Genomic DNA, 20,822 nt, shown 5'->3' with positions numbered 1-20,822 from the left:
AATTTTGGTGGCTCTGTATTATAATTCTACTTTGAAAAGATGGCAACACTGAGCAGTAGCAGCTGCAGTGTTGCCAACCGTACTATAATTATAGTATCTGTACTATAATTTTGGTCCGCGTACTATGTACGATATAAAATAGGTATAGTACGCCCAAAATACTATAATTTTGAAAATCGTACTATAATTTTATATAAAAGTACTATAATTCTGCATTTGCCATTTCGCAATCGAGTGGTCTTCGAAAATTTGGAAATCTGCGGCCCGCGGCGAAATATTTTTCCCAAAAAAAACAAGCTGACCACGAAAAATCGGGAACCTGCGGCCCGCGACGAATTTTTTTTCCTAATAAAAACGAGCCGACTATGAAAAATTGGGAAAATTTTCATTTTCAACAGATGACAACGCGTACTATATTTTATCTCCAAATACTATAATTTTGGAGGCTCTGTACTATAATTCCACTTTTAAAATATGGCAACACTGAGCAGCTGTCACTTGTTATATTCTATTGTTTATGGGCGATTGCTGAACTAGCCATCAAAGTTGGTTACATAAATATTTAAAATATCAATAGTGCATTATTTATAATATTGATCGAATAGAAAAAGAAAGACCACCAAGGTGACATCCCAATATTTGGCACTTTTAATTTGGCATCTCGCGCATAAGCTTATTTATTCTCAAATTTTGACTAACATAACCTATTATGACAATCAACTGTACGTCATTTGCTTTTATTAGATGCTGCGTACTGCTGCCGCCGCCTTGGGCAATAGCCTCGAAGCGATGACTTCGGGAACCATGAAGGGAGTGTTCGGTCCGATGGCCATTCAGATCCGAAACACCCACCTGCCCGCTCCGGCTCAGGGTGATGTTCGAAAATATTCGCCCTTCCAGAAGACGAGCAACATGGGTGAATACGTGGTCGCCAGATTGGATGATATATTGAATTGGGGCCGCAAGGGCTCGCTGTGGCCCATGACTTTCGGTCTCGCGTGCTGCGCTGTAGAGATGATGCACATCGCTGCACCGAGATACGACATGGACAGGTTTTTAATATATTTTGTTATGGTCAACTGACAACGTGGGCATTTTTATACACCGAGTGTCCATTTGTCATAATAATCAACCTTGCTGTGGCATAAACTTATCTGTAGAATTGATGGGGGAGCCACAGTCGATACAGTGTACTCGCAAACAAACCGAATCTGCAAGTAGAATGGTGTATTCGGTATGGCGTCCTTTATTACAGTTTTAATTATGTCCGCTCTACAAATAAGTTTGTGAAACAGTATCTTTAACAGGAGAATAAGAAACTACAACAGTATAGGCAACCATAGACAATGAGCGAAATTAAGAGAATTCTGATATAATTGAATAATACCAGGGAAAATGACATATTTGATCATTTCATTTTTTTTTACTATTCATAATGAATTACAACTGAAACGTAATACCTATATACCTAGGTCATTATCTATTTAAAGTGGGTATTCTCAAGTAGCGTTATGGTACGTTTACATCTGACACTTATACCGTTATACTTATTTTATGTGTCTGACATAAAATTTCACTTACTGTTTACACCTGCATGGATCTGACATAAAATTCTCGTATACTTCTAGTTGAAATAAAGTCTCTAGACTTTATTCAATGGCGACATTTGGAATAAATATATGCGGTGTTTACATATGGCATTGTAACTTATTCGGACACTTATTTGGATACTTATCAAAAACGTTATGTCAGTTGTATTCTCTTATCAATATTTTTTGATAAAGAGAACGTTGAAACAGGTGAAATAGAAAATGGAAGTTGCTAGAACAGCAAGGGAGTAATAATGAATTATTCCTTGGATGCAAAAGATGTACGAGAAGAATTTTGGGAATATTTTGTCAGTTCTCAAGGAGAGTTATCTTGCCAATGTAAAATATTATAGGTAGGTACTTACTACATATAGAATTAAAAAAACTAATAAATTAGGTATAGTTTTTGAAATCGATAGTTTTACATACCTACCTACCAACTTAAATTAACTTTAAATGTGAAGTCGATGAAAGTGCACTATTTGGAACGGCCCTCAAAAATCAATCATTTTGATAAGTCCACTTGGAGAAACTATATTTCTACGTGAAATTGACGCTTATTCCTTATGAATTGAGTATATTTATAAAGCGCCAAAATGTCATTCTATCCATATATCTGGTGTTTATAGCAGTTACTTTAAAAAAAAGTTGATTTTTGAGGGCCGTTCCGAATAGTGCACTTTTACCGTGAAGTCTAATAATATTAAATAATATCGATCAATTAATTCGTCAATTAACCTTTAACCACTTCTTTTTATTACTCATCATGGATAATAATTGATTGCATTCTGTTTCCGAAATAATATCAACTTCACCAGCTGTCAAACTACGAATAATGTATCAGATGCTTGACATAAAAGTAGACGGCAGCTCAACTTCGGTGATATATCGCTGCAAGTTCGGACTTGTCGTATACGCGGTGTTTATATTTGCGTATATGTTACGCCGAATGTGCGAAATTGAATATTACATGAAATGGGCAAAATTTTGCCAAAATCATGAAAAATGCAAGCCCGTTGCCTTATTCATGAATTAGACAAAATATCTGAAGAGTGCGTGAATTCGGCAGTAATTTTTCTGCCTAGTTCATGTATTGAACAAATTAGATAGTAGCGCTACGGTGGTACATATATTATCTATGGTCAAAATAGATGATCGCGCTCCGGTGGTGTTTTCTGCAACTAACCAAACTAAACAAATGTGTCTGTCGTCCTACAATGACGTTCATATCCATTTACTATGCGCAAAAAAATCTAGAACTATAATATGATAACGGAAGAATTTTATTGAAAAGTATTTTCGCGATTTGATTCGTGCTTGGGTATCAAACGTGCAATGGTCGATTGAATGTTTGTGATAGTTTGTTGACACTTGATAGCTAACCTCAAAATGGACATTCAGTTGAATAATTTAATTCAGAATTACAAAACCTAACCTAACCTAACCTAATAATAATAATATTATATTATGTCCAACTATAACTAATAAAACCATCCGTATTAAATTTACTTTTTCTTCTGTCATGTTGACAGTTTAAGAATTCCATACCCTGGCGAATTCATGTACTCAGCAGAAAATTTACCTAATTCATGAATAAGGCAACAGGCTTGACTATTACATGAATTAGCCAACATTTTGCCCATTTCATGTAATAGTTAATTTCGCACATTCGGTGTAACATATATAAGTAGTTGGAATAAGTGACAGGTGAGTGTCGACACACGCAAAATAAATGGCTGATACAAATATAATTACTGTTTGCACTAAGTAAATATGGTGTCATACATAAATATGACGATATTAGTGTCAAATGTAAACGTACCATTTACGATATGAATTAGATGGAATACACTGGAATGTAAGCGTAGGATTCAGTGGTGTTATCGGTGTTTGATAAGGTAAATAGTGCACTGTGTTTTATGTTTTATTCTATTTCTTCGACGATTTCAGATTTTTAAATGAAGTGTGATGTTTCAAAAATTGTAATTAAAATCAATATAATATGTACAGTACTCTCTCAGTAATCCACCACCCCAAAAACCAGACAAGTGTCGAATTAGTGAAAACGGCGGATTATAGTGCATAAATACAAAATATTGTAAAAATTAAGACAGGTATTTCGTAAAAATAGTTTTTATTGAGAAATTAGTACTAGCAACTTAAGGTTTTTTTATGATCAAAATCAATTATTTTTAAATTATTCAATTATACATATTAATTATTAACTTTATTTACTATTTTTTAAAATTTATTTGCCCGGATCAATTTAGATAAAAAGTTCCATGAGTTAAGCTGTCCGCTCATGACGACCACGCGTCAGCAAAGTTTCCCTCTCTGTGTACCATGCAACGCACATTTGACCGTATGGCTCCTACGATCGTTACGGTGGAAAGGTAAACAGACATGGGATGGTTGAATGCGACGATTCTGAGGGAGAAAAGTTGCTGTAACACGTGGTCATCATGTGTGGTCAGAAGATTATAAGATTTTTTTATACAGTTAACCTTCATTACAAAGAATATAGACGTACAAGTGATTAATAAAAGCAAGACATCAACAGCAAGGCAACTGCAATTCAATGCTGTCATTGCAGAGAATATTAATTTTTATATAGATACATCTATGTGTGTAAGAAAAGGGGAAATAAGTTTTAAAAATTAAAAAAATGGTTAGGTACGCCAAATTTACCATAATGAGATAAAAGACGAGTCATTTTAGTCTCTCTGAATTAGAAGTTCCCATATTGAGCTGTCTAAAACTCAATCTTCTTTTGTTTCTCCCAAAAAGTTATGATTTTAGAGTTGTTTCCCTTTTCCTTTAGCACACGGGATATATTTTGTATAAATGTATAACGCATTCCAATTAATAAATAGTTTCTCTATATTCCACTTTTATTACAGATTTGGTGTTGTATTCCGTGCGTCACCTCGTCAGTCCGATGTAATGATTGTCGCTGGAACACTAACAAACAAAATGGCGCCCGCCTTACGAAAAGTTTACGACCAGATGCCGGAGCCACGATGGGTCATCTCTATGGGAAGTTGCGCTAATGGCGGTGGATATTATCATTACTCCTACTCTGTTGTCAGGTTTGTTGTATTCCATTACGTACTATTCTCCTTGCAAGATATCTTTCTGAATTAATAGAATGGAATAATATTGAAGAAAACTGTTCCTTAAATATATTATGAAAGTATTTGTGGACTTCATTCTATTGTCTACGAAACACAAGAAATTCGTGTTTTCTTTTACAAGGGCATCTATTGAAAAATTTTGGAATGAAATGTGTTTTCTACAGAGTCAGTGTAATAAATAGGAATTCTTACAAACAAGTAAAAAATATTGGATTTAAAAAAAATCTTATCTATAAATTAGATTTAGATATCTTTAAATTTTTTTTTTAATTTTCAGTTTGTCAAATCTATTGATGGAATTTATAGTTTAATATTTATTAAAACTGTTCACTTTATTAAGAAAAAAATTAATTATTCATGTTTCCAACTAAATTTAATAAACACAATTTTACTTTAAAATCTACACTTCATAGGTTATGGACTTCTTTTTTATCAGCGTCGACGAATTAACTCGCCAAAGCATGTATGTCGCATCAGGCCACGGACGAATATATTCGCGGGTTCTTGTAAACGTCATAACTTCTGAATAAACATTCTGTGTATATTTTCTAAACACATTTTAGTGTGAAAATATTCACGATGAACTTGATAAACATGTTGTGTTGCTAAGTTTTCACAAATATTTATCATTCCGTTCTTATTTCATAAATCCTTTATTTTATTATTTGCCTCATATGTATTGTGACCTCACTGGGAATCGAATTCAGAGCCCCCCGGTGTGAGAAGCCTGTACCTTATGCACTGTACTACAAGGGCCGCCCAATATCATTCAATTACAACTTCCACAATAGTAGATGTAATACAATAAAAACTCATTTTTCTAAAAGAATATTGAATGAGTTGCGTTTGTCAGCTATAATTTTTATTAGATAATATTAATATTATTATTCTGGTGATACCAAAGAAAATATTAAAGAATAAAAACGAACCATAAGTGCGAATGAGTAAGCATTCAGCACGCTTATTATCTCCGCACTATGCGTAGATAGAATTTCTACGGCCGAATTAAATTTTTTTCAAAACATCGCCGGTAAAAATGGATTAGACTGATTACATTCGTTTAAAAACTGCGAACACTATTGCTGAAATTTATTGTTTTTGTGTTAAATATAGAGTAAGTGTTAATTATTTTTAGTTATTTTAGTAGAACATATTGTTAAGGTGACGCATCAGTGAAACGGCAAATAATTTTCAACTGTAGGTGTGACGAAATTTTGGACTCGCTCGCATTCAGTGAGAGAACGTCGAGCTAGAGACACGTCACTTTGCTTCGTGATGGCGACGGGCCAATTAATTCTAAAATCGTGTAAATATGACTAAAAACGTTACCCATTTACTTTAAAAAGAAAACATGTCAATTAATATATTATTATTGTTACTAATAGAACAATAAACAGAACATAAAATGGATGTATGTTGGGTTTATATGACAAATAATATTTCGTTTGACAGGCGTCATTTGCACCCGCGACCCGCAATCCGCGCATCGCCTAGCAACGATCTTTTTAGACCGTGCCTCAACTGATGTACGGCCTTAACTACGTTGTGTTTAAATTTGGTAGCCAAACTGAGAAGCAACACGATGGTATAGCGTTTCATAGTAAAGTTGATAATAATAAAATCGAGGTTCTACTGTGCGTTATACGCAAGAAACACGGCTTCATTTTGCCGAAAAATAGATGCACACTATATAATATCAGAGAATAAAGATTGTTTCATATTTAGGTTTGATTCTTACCTTTCTTACCATTGTTCAACTTGGTAGAAGTTTTTAAGGTCCTCATGTGTAATTTTCAATATAAAATTTTCATGTTATAAAAATGATGTTTTTATTAAATTATTTTTCTTTCAGAGGGTGTGATCGCATTGTACCTGTAGATATTTACGTCCCGGGATGCCCACCTAGCGCAGAAGCTTTACTCTATGGAATTTTGCAGCTTCAGAAGAAAATTAAACGTATGAAGACTGTCCAAATCTGGTACAGGAGGTAGACATATTTCTTACAAAGGGAACCTGCTGTTTGTTTTAACTACAATGTAATTTTATCAATACCTAATGTTTCCCCTACATTGATGGCAAGTTTATGTGTTGATCATGTACTAGAATTTCAATAGCTTTAATAGGGAAAAGCAATTTTGTAAATAATGATTTAAAAAATAAATAATTTATGCAATGCGACAATGTGTTTTTTTAAGCTTTCATAGGAACTACCTACTCCATAAAACCTAGATGGAAATCACCAAGAAAAATAAAATTATTGTGATATGTAAGTCTTGTGACAAAGGGAGATAAGTCTGAAAAACACGAGTTGAAAAATAATATGTCATTTTCAGTAGTTATGTCTGTATCATAATAATATGCATTAAAGTTTGTTACATAAATGTAACACGCATTTAATATTTGAGGTCAGTCGGGCACTTTGTTTTACTTGGGTTGGCTTTATGGCCTGACTGTAGGCGCGCACATAATGGAGGGAGGTAAAGCCGTAATAACTCTTAGAGAACACCCTTAGTAAAGTTAAACCTGTAGGACAGCTGATGTTTATCGCGAGAGTGCGGAATATCTGGATCTTTTTACAATCCGAATTGTTTTCAAAGATTTAATTATTTTAAAACGCAGTACAACAATTTGCGGTGCTTGTTTAATGAATGCTGAAACCGATTGGCTTATTTCATCATAATTTAATATGAGGAATTGAGCGAATTATTCACCTACGGATTTCTTTAAATAATATAAATTTCTTGATACATTTTGTTCACTGTGTTTTGCTTTCGTTAAACAATGGCAACTTCATGGTTGCATCATTGGACTTGGTATGAATTTTTTGTACATTCGGACATTACAGGACTTTCATTCTTAATATCACCAATTAGCATAGATTTAATTAGATATTGTAAATTTCTCGATATGCTTTGTAGATTCATCGTGGCATTTTCTCCAAGTCTACATTTGGTGTTTGATATATCTGAAAAATTGAGATCGCTGATCTAATGCCTGGGCTACAGTTGGCAGATCAGAGTGCCATGGAATTGTATTGTATCCTTTTCTGCCCCAGAGAAATTGTTCTATCATTTAGTTTTGGGGATCAAAATTTCAAAACCGCCTTTCAATCCTTCGTGAACTTGTTAGTGAGGTGTCTGTCGAGAGAGACGAAACTGTTATATTATATATTATTTTATTGCCACTCATAGGATGATTTTCAATATTCTCATGGAACCCCATTCAATCGTCGACTAAATTCATGCTTTCGTGTTTTAGACAAGCGGGCTGGAGGTCTCTGAGGGCAATGTCTGAGTTGACAGGCCGTTGAACCTCTTTGACTAATGAATACGGCCACTCCAAAAAATCTTTGAATTTTGATTCTGCCTTTGAAGTAAAATGTCATTTTTTCGGTTCCAGCACAATTTCAGAGTCAGGGGCGGGGAATGAATCTTTCACTTCTATCGAGGAATATTGGAATCTCGGTAAAATTTTCAACGCCTCTTCCCTCACATACTTATCCAACTGTGTCATCTCCGATGAATCAAGAATATGGGAAGTTTCAGTTATTGAGCTTCCATTCGCTGTCCTTTTGCTGCGTGAGAATGAAAATTCACTTACGGCCTTCATATTTTCAAACTGCGGAAGAATCTTAATCGCCTCCTTTCTTAGGTACTTGTCGAGCTCCTTCATCTTGACCATGTCAAAATGTTCATCCGGATAAGTGTCTTCCAGGTACGCAATGAGCGGTAACGATTCATTCGTAGTCAGACTATGATCATTTACATTCAATGGATGATCGCCAAATGAGTCTTCCTCATAATGTCCTTTCAAGCAAGATTTCTTTGGATCTCGTATCAGAGGAGTAGGCGATCCGCTTCTGTTTGACATTTGCAAATAATTATAAAGGTCTGTAGAAACTTTAGCAACTCCAACCAAATCCGACATGTCAGGAAATTGATGGTTGACATGGCATTTTTTTGTGCGGAAATATGACAATCTTCCCGCTATCGTTTCCGACTCGATATTTGTTTGTATTTCCTTTGCCTCCGAGTCAAAGCCGTTCATGCCACTTGTAGAGGTTAACACGTCTGAAAATAGTACACAATTAATAAAACCTGTCAACCATTGCTTCCTCGGACCCTCAATTATGTTGTAATAGTTAGAAAATAAGTTGAAGGAAATTAAAATTTATAAATGAAATATTTGAACTGTTGAAAATTTAGACATACTTTTGTATTTCGAATCGTTTCTGGTAGTAATATGTCTAGACATCCGCTTCCTTGTTAACGGATACTCATGACAAATATCTGGTGCTCCATCTGAGTCATCGAATGAAAATTTAGACATAGTTTGGTCAGTTAATATGGTGGGCTGCGCCGTGCTGAACGTGCACTGTTTTTTCTTGAGCATTTTCACTTTCTCCATTTGTCGGCTCACATCTGCAATTTGATATTTGGAGTAAAAGAATTTGTCTTCTATGAGCTTAATTTCCGCTGTAGTATGTTCATCCGGTCTACGAGGATGCGGCCTAAGACTGGGGTGAACACTCCTGTTTCTGACTGCATTGTTGTCGCATTTTGTGTTCATCGCAGTTGGCACCTTGTTCATTGTGTTTTTCTCCATAATGACATTGTATGGAAAATTTAGTTGCAATTCCTCATATTAAATTATGATAAAATAAACTAATCGGTCTAAGAATTCATTAAATGAATGTCATAATGTGTCATACTGAGTTTTAAAATAATTAAATCTCTTAGAACAATTCAGATTGTAAAAAGGCCTTATTAAAATTAATCATTAAAATTTTTTTGCAAATGTCTACCAATTTTTTATCTCAAAACATAAACAAAAGACATTCCTTTTTCAAAATGGTGAATCTTTTTATGGCTGTCATGTGTATAATAGAATAATGATCACCTACTCGTCGGTGAGAACGACTATTCTGCTAGCAGTCCAGTGTTGCCAACCGTACTATAACTATAATATTTGTACTATAATTTTGTACGATATAAAACAGGTACAGGCAGTACGCCCAAAATACTATAATTTTGAATATTGGAAAAATCATGTAAAAAGTCCTAAAATTTCGATATTTTCGTTCGATAGAACTATACTATAATTTCTCAATATAAGAAGATTTGGAGAACTTGGAAAAAAATGCTCGAAAAACGTAAAAAAATCCTTGACTTTGGTTTAAAATGAAATTTTTTGTATTCTTCGGTAAGCATTTATGGTCTAAAGAGGTACCTACCTAAATAAAAAGGGGTCTCGGAGTTTCTCAAATTCTCCGTTATTTTTTTTCTGAGACACAAAAAACCTATACATTTTCAACACATACTATATTTTTCCCCCTAATACTATAATTTTGTAGGCTCTGTACTATAATTCCACTTTGAAAAGATGGCAACACTGAGCAGTTCTACATCTGTATTGTATGCAATTTCTCCCTTTACAACAATTTTATTTAAATTTTTTTCAAAAGAATTCGCTTGCATTTCGAAATCTTGAAGTAAAATCCTGAAGGATTTTTCAATATCCGAATTTTTGTTTTGGCCAGATTAACTATCGAAAAAAATGCCAATCCCGGGATCGTCAAATTGTAATCCGGAAATTCTGGGATCACAATTTTGGCTCGGGATTAGATTCCCTAATTATGACCCTGAGTTAAAAAAGGAGTCCATGCAGTGGCATAAAAAGGGTGGTTCAGCCCCCAAGAAGTTTAAGGTCGTACCATCGACTGGAAAGGTGATGGCAAGTATTTTGGGATTCACAAGGAATCCTAATAATAGATTATAAATAAAAAGGCGCCAAAACCGCGCGACAGTACTACACTATTATTCAAAGTCGCTTAAAACAATCTGTTGAAGTAAAAAGGAGGGGTAAAAAACGAAAGGCGTGTTCTTACTTCATTACAACGCACCTGCTCATGGATCAAATTGCAATGGCTGCTATGAAAAAATGCAGCGACCAGGAATTGCGTCATTCACCTTACAGTCCTGATCTGGCATCTAGTGATTATTACCTGTTTTCAAATTTGAAAAAAGACTTACGTGGAAAACATTTTGATTATGATGAGTCCCTGCAGGTAGCCGTAACGAGCATTTAGAAGACAAATCGGAAAATTATTTTTATGAAGGTTTATATTGAAAAATAAAACATTATATAGTCCCATTTCGTGAACTTATGGAACTCCCCTCATACCTATATATTTTTTTGACTTATACATGGCATAAATGTTATTCTTGGTAGTATTGACTTGTGTCCCTAACAACTATCTTAGAAACTGAGAACATACACGATGTTTGTTCGATCAATGTGTAGAACTACCCTACTATTGATATTTATTATGAATTAACTCATTTAGCGCTGACACTGCGACTGGCGCATTTGGATTAGTTGGCCATTAAATATAATTAACATGTGGTAATTAAATATTAATTAACAGGTCAGCAATGATTGTGATAAGTGAGAGAGACTTTGCGTGGAAGTTGTTTTATAAGTTTTTAAAACAGCGTCTTCGTTCACTGGTGTGCTTTCGGGTATTTTTTACTCATAATTAGCCCGACTTTTATTTCGATATTCGCGGCGTTTATTATTTATTTACGGCGCGCTGTGGTATATTTTTTAATACCTTTGCAGTTGTTTTGTAAACTGTGTAATACTGTAATACATTCCTACATATACGACATCTCTCATTGGCAAAATAAATTATTTTTATATAACATAAAATAATAATGAAGTGATTAAGTATATAAATATGTCAATTAAAAAATATTTTTCTTAAGAAGGTAGGCTTTAAATAATCGCCTAGTATGGAGTCTTCGCCACTGCTATACGCCAGGTTGGGTACTTCTGGGACTACCGGTAAATACTCATTTGGGATAGAAATGTTGAGTTAACTTAATTAACTTATTTACAAATTCTTTTTTTTTACCACGTCCAATCATTGATATGGGCCTCCACAAAGAGGTTGAGTTTTTCGTTTTAACGAGAAATGGATGTTAGCCATTTGTTCAAACTATTAGGTCCATACACAGTGAAAAACAATGTGTTTTTGTTGCCAAACCAGGCAGTGGCGCACTCAGGATTTAATATTGGGGGGTGCCCAAGGAGGAGAATATAAATTAGTCCCATAGGCTCTTTTTCTTCTTCATATAATAATTATTTTTACATATTTTCACAATACACGGCGGTAGATTTTTACAGTTTCTCCTAGTTTTTATTAAATTGGAGGCATAGTGGCGGTAACCGTTGAGCGTGTCATCAGCGACTGGCGGATTGGAAGTGACTAATAGCGACCATGCTGGACATGTGCGCCTAGTATGCTAAAACATTACTCAAATAATATCGGCTGTGCTACCCGCTTGGTCTAGAGAGCTACAATATTTATAATAAATACCACTGAAAAAAATGTTCTTTTGATTTACTACAACCATCACCGACTGTAGTGGGTATAGTCGTTCTTTTCGCCGAATGTTTATCGTCGATTTTTGTTTTTTTTTATTGAGGTTTCAAAATATTAATTGAAAATGGACAGAAAAAGTATTATTGCATTTAACTGATACACAAACCTACTCAACACAGCCTAATTTCTCGTTTATCGGTCTTTTGTCTATTGCACTCGGTGTACCTACACCATGGCCCCCACGTCCTGAAACGGGCCCTCAGGCTAGGATATTTGGCAGGTCCCCTACCTACCGCTACGATTAAAGGCAGTGTGAAACACTACATTAACGTTTTTCAAATTGTGTTTTAGTTCAAATTAAGGGTATCTACTTATACAGTGAAATATTGGCGACTTTTAATACATCTACTTTAATAATGGAGCTGTCGAGTATCGACACATAATAATCAGAAAATATATTGCACAATTATATAATTTAAAATGTTCATTGTCATGAAGTATAATAGCGCCGCAGGCGATTTTTTTTTACTATTAAAGGTAATTTATGATGTGTGTTTATCTCACTTATCTGGTCAACCCGACATGCCGGGCCCCCAGGCTAGAGCCCTGTCAGCCCTCCCTAGCCATGACCTACACCACTCCGGAATTCGGGTACACCGAGAATTTTTAGAGAGTTCCATTAGGGACGGACATTAGTGTTTCGAAATTTTTGTGCTAGAAATTAAAATCTAAGAAATTTTTCGAAAAAGGGTACTGGAGAGTAACAAATTTTTTTTTGCCGTGTTTTATTTTTCTATTTCTGCCTTTCAATTTCAATGTTTAAAATCATTCTGATAATTTTCATGTTTGGGGGGTGCCAGGGCCCCTTGGCCCCCCCCCCTGGGTGCGCCACTGAAACCAGGGACCCACAAGATTATAAGCTGACACGCAACCTCTCAAGCATCATGTGTATTATTATTTTTAATACAGTCAAACTTGGTTATTACGATCACAGAAATAGCGAAATCTCGGATGTAATGAGGAAGCTTTCATTGACATTTTAGTTACATGATTTTCTCCATACATTTTTTCACTTTTATAACGAGCTACTTCTCGGGTATACCGAGCAAAACTATTAATGTGTCAATCATTAAAAAATAACATTTTCGACCCTAAGCAATAAAATCCGACCGGAAAGGTAATTAGACCGATGCCACCGGGATCGGATTACGTTTAAGACACTAGTTAAGTGTCTAAGTACCTAATTGATGTTTTCGCCGACAACATTGAAAAGGTCCACGCATATGGTTGAAATTGCATATAAAAAATCCAAGCTTCGTGAAGTCAGTAGGTACCTACCAGCGGTGGCGGCTCAGCACTTCATTACAATAAACAACTTTACTTCTTTTGTAGTTTATGAATGCCATGCTTGTTTCTTGAATTTTTACGATGGTTTTCAGAATTTTATGTTCTATGCATAAATAGAATGTGGCGCAAAAAATGTTAAATAACGATATAACGCTTATAATGAGCAAATTCAGTCAGTCCCATCTTCCTCGTAATAACCAACTTCGACTGTACCATCATAAATCGTCAGGTGTTTGAATTTAGAACTAAGCTCATCACAGTATAAGTATTGAATTATATGTCAAATGTTATGTGGCACCATCACTCAGCAGAAAACTTAAACTGGTGGATTTATAGTAATTTTTTTATAATCAAGGTTTTAGTGGTGTTTATGTGTGATGTTCGACAAGATCTCGTCGATAACCGGAAGTCGCTGTAGTCGCATATGGAAGACTTCTCAGTAAGGTACCTGTCATGGCTGCAACGCGTGTTTGAATAATGCATCAGCTCTCTTTTTAGATGTGACTCCTTTTCTTCTTTGCGATAAAAGAAAAGTTTACTAATAATAATTTTAATATCACTACTGATTGTTGTATATATATTTTTGATATAAAAAGCATCAAATTACATAAATTGATAGATCCGAACACAACGGAAGCGTAAAATGAAATGGTAAATTTAGGGGCGTTCCTCATTTGAAACGGAAGTACGATTAACTGCATAGGAATTTTAACACGTAGACAAAAAGTTCTTGTCCGACAATAGTCCGTCAATTACATGTGTTGTGGCAGCCATGACTTATTTTGGATGAAAGCTGATGTCAGGCTCACCAGGAACCAATAGCGAGGGCTGTGCGGCTGGTCAATGCAATCCCTTAGAGATGTAGATATTTTTAGCGATACATTAAGTATTCTGTTTTTTAAATTCTATTTTATTGTTTAATTTGTATTTTTTTGACTGTTTATTTTATTTCTTTTCTATAAAATTATTTTTTGCTTTGTTTTTTTTCTCTAGTTGATTTACTTGTACTCTTTATTCTAAATGTCATGTTGTGAGTCTTGAATTAATAATTTGTTATGTGCTCAACGTGTCTTTTTAAAAATAAATATTGTGATTTTGCCTAACTGCAGATTTCTGTTTGTTATAAAAATTAATCAAGAAAAATAAACAGTGTGAATAAATACTATTTATTTTTGGGAGTAAGGGAATTGGAAAATAGAAAAGGTTTTTGTTTAATAAATACGATTTTGTTATATTTGAACGTTTCTACTTTATATAGAAACAATATAGGTACATAATTATATTTTTGAAGACCCTTTTACAAAGGATCGAACATTGAAAAAATGGCTCTCTCACAAAAAAAGAACCTTCAGAGTCCACATTTCCATATTTATCTACAAAAATCACTTATTTTTTTAGATAACAGTACACAATTATATCAAATTATCTACAAAAATGAGTTTGGCTTTATTTTTTCATTTTTTTTCCTCACAATTGATTCATTCCACTCACATTTTTCGTGTTTATTTGTTACTTTTTTTATACAAAATGGAATTATAATGACATGAAGACATTTTAGCAGCTCACATAGACCGATACAGTTTATAATACAAGCGGTTTTCCTACAAAGCGGGCTCGAATACAACAGGGTGGACTGCGGCAGAACGAGGGTGTACCGATACCAATATGTCAGTGTATGAACATTCAAAATACTACACACGTAAAATACAAAAATTCCGCCAGCTCGGGCAATGAAAAACACATGTCTATGACACAAACGTACATACAAAATAGTTTCCGTCATATCAAAATAAAGAATAGACATTAAAACATATTGCTTCTTTAAAAAAAAAACAGTTATTTGGACCATTAACGCATGTATTAAAATAAAAATAGCACACTACATATTATATTTTCAAGTCAAATTGACAGTACTATTCAAATAATGAACATTTCGATTTGGTGGTATGTAAAAGAGTGGGTATTTGTAATAAAAGTTTAAAAAAAGCATTCAGAAGATAATAAATGATCAATAATAAAATTGTAATGATTAAAAATGCATCATATCAGGTCCATTATTCATGGAAATGGTCGTCTATGAATAATATGGTTACAAAACTGCAAGATATTTTACAAAATAAAAATGCATATCTTTTGGTACATACTAATTCATTTGCTAATGTTGGCTGTCAGTGTTGTTAACAATACATATTATAAAAAATTGACATCTTTCACAATTTAGAGCAGTAGAGATCACAATTTCTCATAAACAGTGTCACTTTCAATTAAACTAAGTATGTAGGTAGGTAATAAAACATTAAAAGCTGACCATTATAGTGGATATATAAATTTGATATATGAATGTATGTAATTTCTTGTCAAAAAGGTGAAATTAATAATTTATTCAGAATGTAAGAAATGTTCAGATGTAACGGTTAGGACAAACAATGACATACATAGACACATGCTCTTCATCTGTAAGGTTATTTTACAGAAATTGACTGTCTTGCATAAACGCAAATTCATTATTAATTGATTGTAGCACTTTATAAAATATGTACATGAGAAGGTATCATACTATTGTATATTGTATACAATATGATATACTGCGTAGAATTAAATCACAATATTTTACATTAGATTGAGCGGGTCCACATAAATTCATTTCGCAATCTCTGCGGTAAAAATTAAATTAGACAATAATAACATTATAAACAGATCTTCAATGATACTCGATCTGGGATTCTTTCGGATACGAAATGCACGACGGCGGAAGATGAATTATAAATGACACGTAAGAACGAAACAAAAAAGATGAGACGGACAAAATAAATATTACGCCTATAAGTCAAACAAGGTTCCCGTCGGTCGGAGGTTGCCCGTTCTCGCGTTCTCAATTCCCTACATGTAATTAAAATATCTCGTCTGTCTTATGGTTAATTTTAAAAATAATAGCATTATTTACATAAGGAGGCCTCGCTCACCTTAACAATTTACAGAGCGGGAGGAAGGGAAAACGATTCGTTCAACATTTTATTTGCAAAATCAACTCGACGCTATCGACACAATTTAAAACTAATATCATACACAATACTTCAATTCGTCACTATACGAGAATAAATAGATTTTCATTATGACTATATTTTATTTATATATTTATATTAGATATCGTTTTTCTTATCGGTTAACGGTCATAATGGGATAATACGAGGGTTCATCCGAAGCCGCACCATTCCCACACTCGAATTTAACACCCCATTTAATTCAACAAGTCTATGAAAACGTCTCTCTTTCAAATTTGGACACCTATTCCTGCACTGAAAACACTCCCTCTGTTTATGTTTTATAATGTATAAACATTACCAATTTAAAACAAATATTATTCTTCAATTAATCAAAATCAATTAATGATAAATGGATTTTTAATTGTCAGTGTACGAAATGTAAAATATTTAGAAGGAAACTGGCAAAAAACAAAATGAAATTATTAACTCAGAAAACAGGGCATTTTGATTCATATTTGTTTAATCTATCACATCTAAAACTTTGAGAACTTTATCAGAACAATCAGGCAAATGGGTGGTTTCTAAGCGCAATGCCATTTGGATAATTTATAGCCCATAGGAAAACCAGTGTCCATCGGAAATATCGAATAGAGAGAGACAAATGAACGACGTCAGTGTTTAGCTATGAGAGTTTATTGAGGGAGTGGGAGACATCACCGTTGCTCCTTGTGCGAGGGAGACGGAAGACGAGGTGGGGCACCGGCGGTGGTCACGGTGGCAGAGGCTTGGCTGACGGGGGGGTTTGGGATGGGGAGGGGGAGTTCGGGGGCGGGGTATCATCGAGGCTCCTCTTTGGGCGGGAGGGAGTGCGGTAGCAAGTGCGGGGGTGGAGGGGGGCGCGGCTTGAGATGCGCAGCGTAGGCGCTCAGCATCTTGGCTCTCTCTTCTTCCGCTCGGAAGGCTGCCTCCACCAGTGGGCTGAAGCGGAGGTCGTAAGACCGGTACGGGTCCCACGGCGGGGGGTAGCTCATGGCGGGGGGCAGGAGTCGAGGCAGAGGGGCGAGTCGGTAGATGTCTTCTTTACGCGGTTCCTCTTTCACTACTCCTTCAGGTGCTCCGTTGCGCAGAGGCGACCTCTCTCTTTCTCTTTCCCTCTCCCGTTGTCTCATCCTCTCCATCTCTCTCCTCTCTTTGTCTCTTCTCTCCTGCTCCAGCTGCTGCTGTTGTTGCTGCTGCTGCTTCCGCGCTTTCTCTTCTCTCTCTCTCTTCTCTCGCTCCTCTCTTTCTCTTCTCTGTCGTTCGCGTTCCCTCATTTCTCGTTCACGCTCCCTTTCCCTTTCCCGTTCTCGCTCTCGTTCCCTCTCTCTCTCCCTTTCCTCCTGCTCTCTTCGTTCAGCAGCCGCGGGGTCAGGTTTGAGAGTCCAGGTTCCGGGTCCCGGAGGGCCAGGGAATCCCCCCGCAGATCTCTGGAGACTGCAAGAAACAATAAATATAACATTAATAGTTGCATATAATTTGAATACAGGTGACACAAGCTAAAGAATTGCATTTAATATATAGCAATTTGGAATGACACACAACAACATACCCTGTGGCAAACCTTTATGGTTAGGTGTCTGGACATAAATAAATACAGACCTACAAACTTATCTGCAGAATGAGATGGTGGAGCCACTGTCGAAAACTACCCATCTGTTACAAATCTGATATTCGAATGACGTTTTTCAATATGGCGTCCTATGGTAGTTCCATTTTTGGCCATTCTCCAAGAATGTAGGTCTGTATCTGTGGAATAAGCTGCCAAAGACAAGAAAATAAATAATTACCTTCTCCATGGATCGTGAACAGGTGCTAAAGGTCCTCCTAAGCCGAGATCTCTTTGTTGAAAAGGCGAGAGACTGAAAGGTGAAGGCCCTCCAGGATATCCACCTCCGTAACGAGCAAACGGCGACATGCCTGAGAACAACAAATAATGCACAATAAGATCACACAGATAATACAAATAAGGAAAAGGTTTTTGTGCTTTTCCGGTGTTTAGTGGCCTTAAGCAGCGCTAAAACTCAAGTCCCCGAAATCAGCAACCTAAGTGACAGCGAGAAAAACAAGTGACATGATTGTAATATAAGAACGTCTTAGGCTAGCTTATTGGCAACATTTATGCATTTGTCATAAACTAATTAAGATCTCAGCCTTAAGGCTTGATGCAAGTATTGAAGATACTCAGTGATGGAAATACAGGTCATTAGCTTTGACATGATATAATTAATTTATTATTCTAGAGAATTTTAATTTGAATTGCTACGCTACATACATACATTAAATTTAGAAACATAGAAACTAGAAATTTAAGTCAAAATCATTTTTAATTTATAGAATAAATATTGATGTATTTATTAATAACATGTTAACTCCAACTTATTACATACACTGCGATTTGATTTATGCTAATAGGTTTTGCGAATGGTGAATTTTTGATATTATTATTTTTAGTTATCTATAATATGCCAATTAATTAAATTACTTTTAAAGATATTGTTGTATCGAGATGAATTATGTGCCTCATATTAAGAAGAAACTGAACGTACCCAGATGCTGCGCGTTGAGATAAGGCGATGGCGGCACGAGCGTGTCGTAGGGTGTCCTCGGAGGGAAGGCGTGAGGTGGCGGAGGCGGAGGAAACGAGTGCGAGGGAGGCCTCAGCAGATCTTTGGAGGGATTTCCGAGGACTCCCCCCACTCCCGCTCCTGCTAGCACTGCCTTGCCACCTTCACCTCCCCCGGCTTTCTGTTGGTGATTGTAGATCTCCCACGCGATCCGAACATGCATCGCATTCCATTTTCCCGTTTTCTGTGTAAAAAAAACAATTAAAATATGAGTTTTCAATTTATCGAGACAGCATATTCACTTGACAGTATTACATTTTATAAAATGATAATATAAATTATACAAAATGTTTTTAAGTCGATAGCTATTTCAGTTATCATATAACATCTTTATCAAGATTTTTAAGAAAATTTTGAAGATTAATTTGGAAACAGAAAAAATTATTAAAGTTGACAGATGTCAACGAGTAATTAACTCACTTTCTTGTACATCTCATCATTATATGTGTTAGAAACAAATTTCTTTATGACTACTTTTGTTAACGTCTTAACTTTTGTTAGTTTTCACTATATACAATTTCGGCCCCCTGGAACCAGACGGCAATGCATATGTGAAAAATCATAGTTTTGAGATAATTGAATCTAAAGATTTTACCCTCTTAAAATTTATTCAGAAGAATTTTTTGTAGAATAAGTCCTAAACAAATTTGAATCTAGATACGACAGATTTACCATTCGATAAAGGATTGAATAGTTAATTCAATATGTACTGCTTTTTTATAGATACATACTAGTCTGATTGAAACTGAAATCGACTGTCTTAGCAATACGATACTTCACTTAAATTACATCTAAAGAACATAGTTAAGTAATCAATCTTAATGAAGAAATAGGTAAGCAAAACATATATATGGCACAGCATCAAACAATGAATGAATGAATGATGTAATGGGAGATACAAAATAATATTACATGCTGGGTAATGGTACGTGTATATCTGACATTTATTTCATGATACTTATGTATGACACCATATTCACTTAGTATAAACTATAAACAATAGTTATACTTGTATCAGCCACTTATATGTACTCACCTGTCACTTATTCCAGAGATATACGTCAAGTATCTGACACATTATCCGTAGTTTGACAGACAGCTGGTGAATTATTTCGTAAAAAGTGTACAATAAATTATTATCCATGATGAATGATAAAAGGGAGTAATTAAAGGCAGATACTGACGAAATAATTAATCAATATTATTTAAAGCCAGAACTATGGGATGTGAATTCAGAATATGAAAACAGAGTGAAGAAAAATGATGCGACAATAGAACTTAAAATAATAAGACTCGCTGCGACATTCTTTTTTTTTTTTATATTTCCATAGTGACAACTGACACAAAGTTTTGAGAGAAGTAAGTATATGTCAGAATAAGCTACAGTGTCATTACTATGTAAACACAGCATGTATTTATTCCAAATGTTTCCCTTGAATGAAGTGTACAGACTTATGTCAGCGAAAAGGATACGAGAATTTATGTCAGATACCATGCAGATGTAAACAGTAAATGAAATTTTATGTCAAGATACATGACATAAGTATCACAATATAAGTGTCAGATGTAAACTTAGCATAAGGATTTCAATAAAAAAGCGGCATTAGATGAGCAATAAAAAAAACCATAATTCAATATAGGTAAGTAAACAGATTCCTCTGTTATGTGTGTGTTTCCATAATATATATTTCCATAGTGACCCTGAATCTTGTTTTTAA

General features: G+C 35.0%; 2 protein-coding genes across 5 annotated transcripts in view; one reads left to right on the top strand and one right to left on the bottom strand.

Moving 5' to 3' along the window:
• The first annotated feature begins 510 nt into the window (after nucleotides 1-510).
• Nucleotides 511-6,904, top strand: LOC147073914 (uncharacterized). Of its 2 annotated transcripts, none has more exons than XM_085944454.1 (4): nucleotides 511-545; nucleotides 745-1,052; nucleotides 4,490-4,678; nucleotides 6,576-6,904. In XM_085944454.1, the coding sequence occupies exons 2-4, from the start codon at nucleotides 745-747 to the stop codon at nucleotides 6,712-6,714; spliced, it is 636 nt and encodes a 211-aa protein (XP_085800580.1). In that variant the 5' UTR covers nucleotides 511-545; the 3' UTR covers nucleotides 6,715-6,904. The 2 variants fall into 2 exon arrangements, with proteins under 2 accessions (XP_085800580.1, XP_085800579.1); XM_085944453.1 differs by having other exon boundaries at nucleotides 511-624.
• A 10,227-nt stretch (nucleotides 6,905-17,131) lies between these two features.
• The window catches only part of tay (tay bridge kinase), a 975,197-nt gene continuing 971,506 nt past the window's right edge, over nucleotides 17,132-20,822 (bottom strand). For all 3 annotated transcript variants that reach the window (XM_085944584.1, XM_085944583.1, XM_085944585.1), the window contains 3 exons: nucleotides 19,027-19,288; nucleotides 18,268-18,397; nucleotides 17,132-17,914 (listed from right to left, as the gene is read on the bottom strand). In XM_085944584.1, the coding sequence (XP_085800710.1) occupies nucleotides 17,278-17,914; nucleotides 18,268-18,397; nucleotides 19,027-19,288 (1,029 nt within the window). In that variant the 3' untranslated portion in view covers nucleotides 17,132-17,277. The remainder of the gene's footprint in view (nucleotides 17,915-18,267; nucleotides 18,398-19,026; nucleotides 19,289-20,822) is intronic.

Source organism: Rhyacophila brunnea, unplaced genomic scaffold (genome assembly GCF_057557595.1).
Source record: "Rhyacophila brunnea isolate RB1 unplaced genomic scaffold, BYU_Rbru_1.0 scaffold_17, whole genome shotgun sequence".
NCBI lineage: Eukaryota > Metazoa > Arthropoda > Insecta > Trichoptera > Rhyacophilidae > Rhyacophila > Rhyacophila brunnea.
Note: the sequence above shows the minus strand (reverse complement) of the source record. Positions and strands in the feature narration are given on the sequence as shown.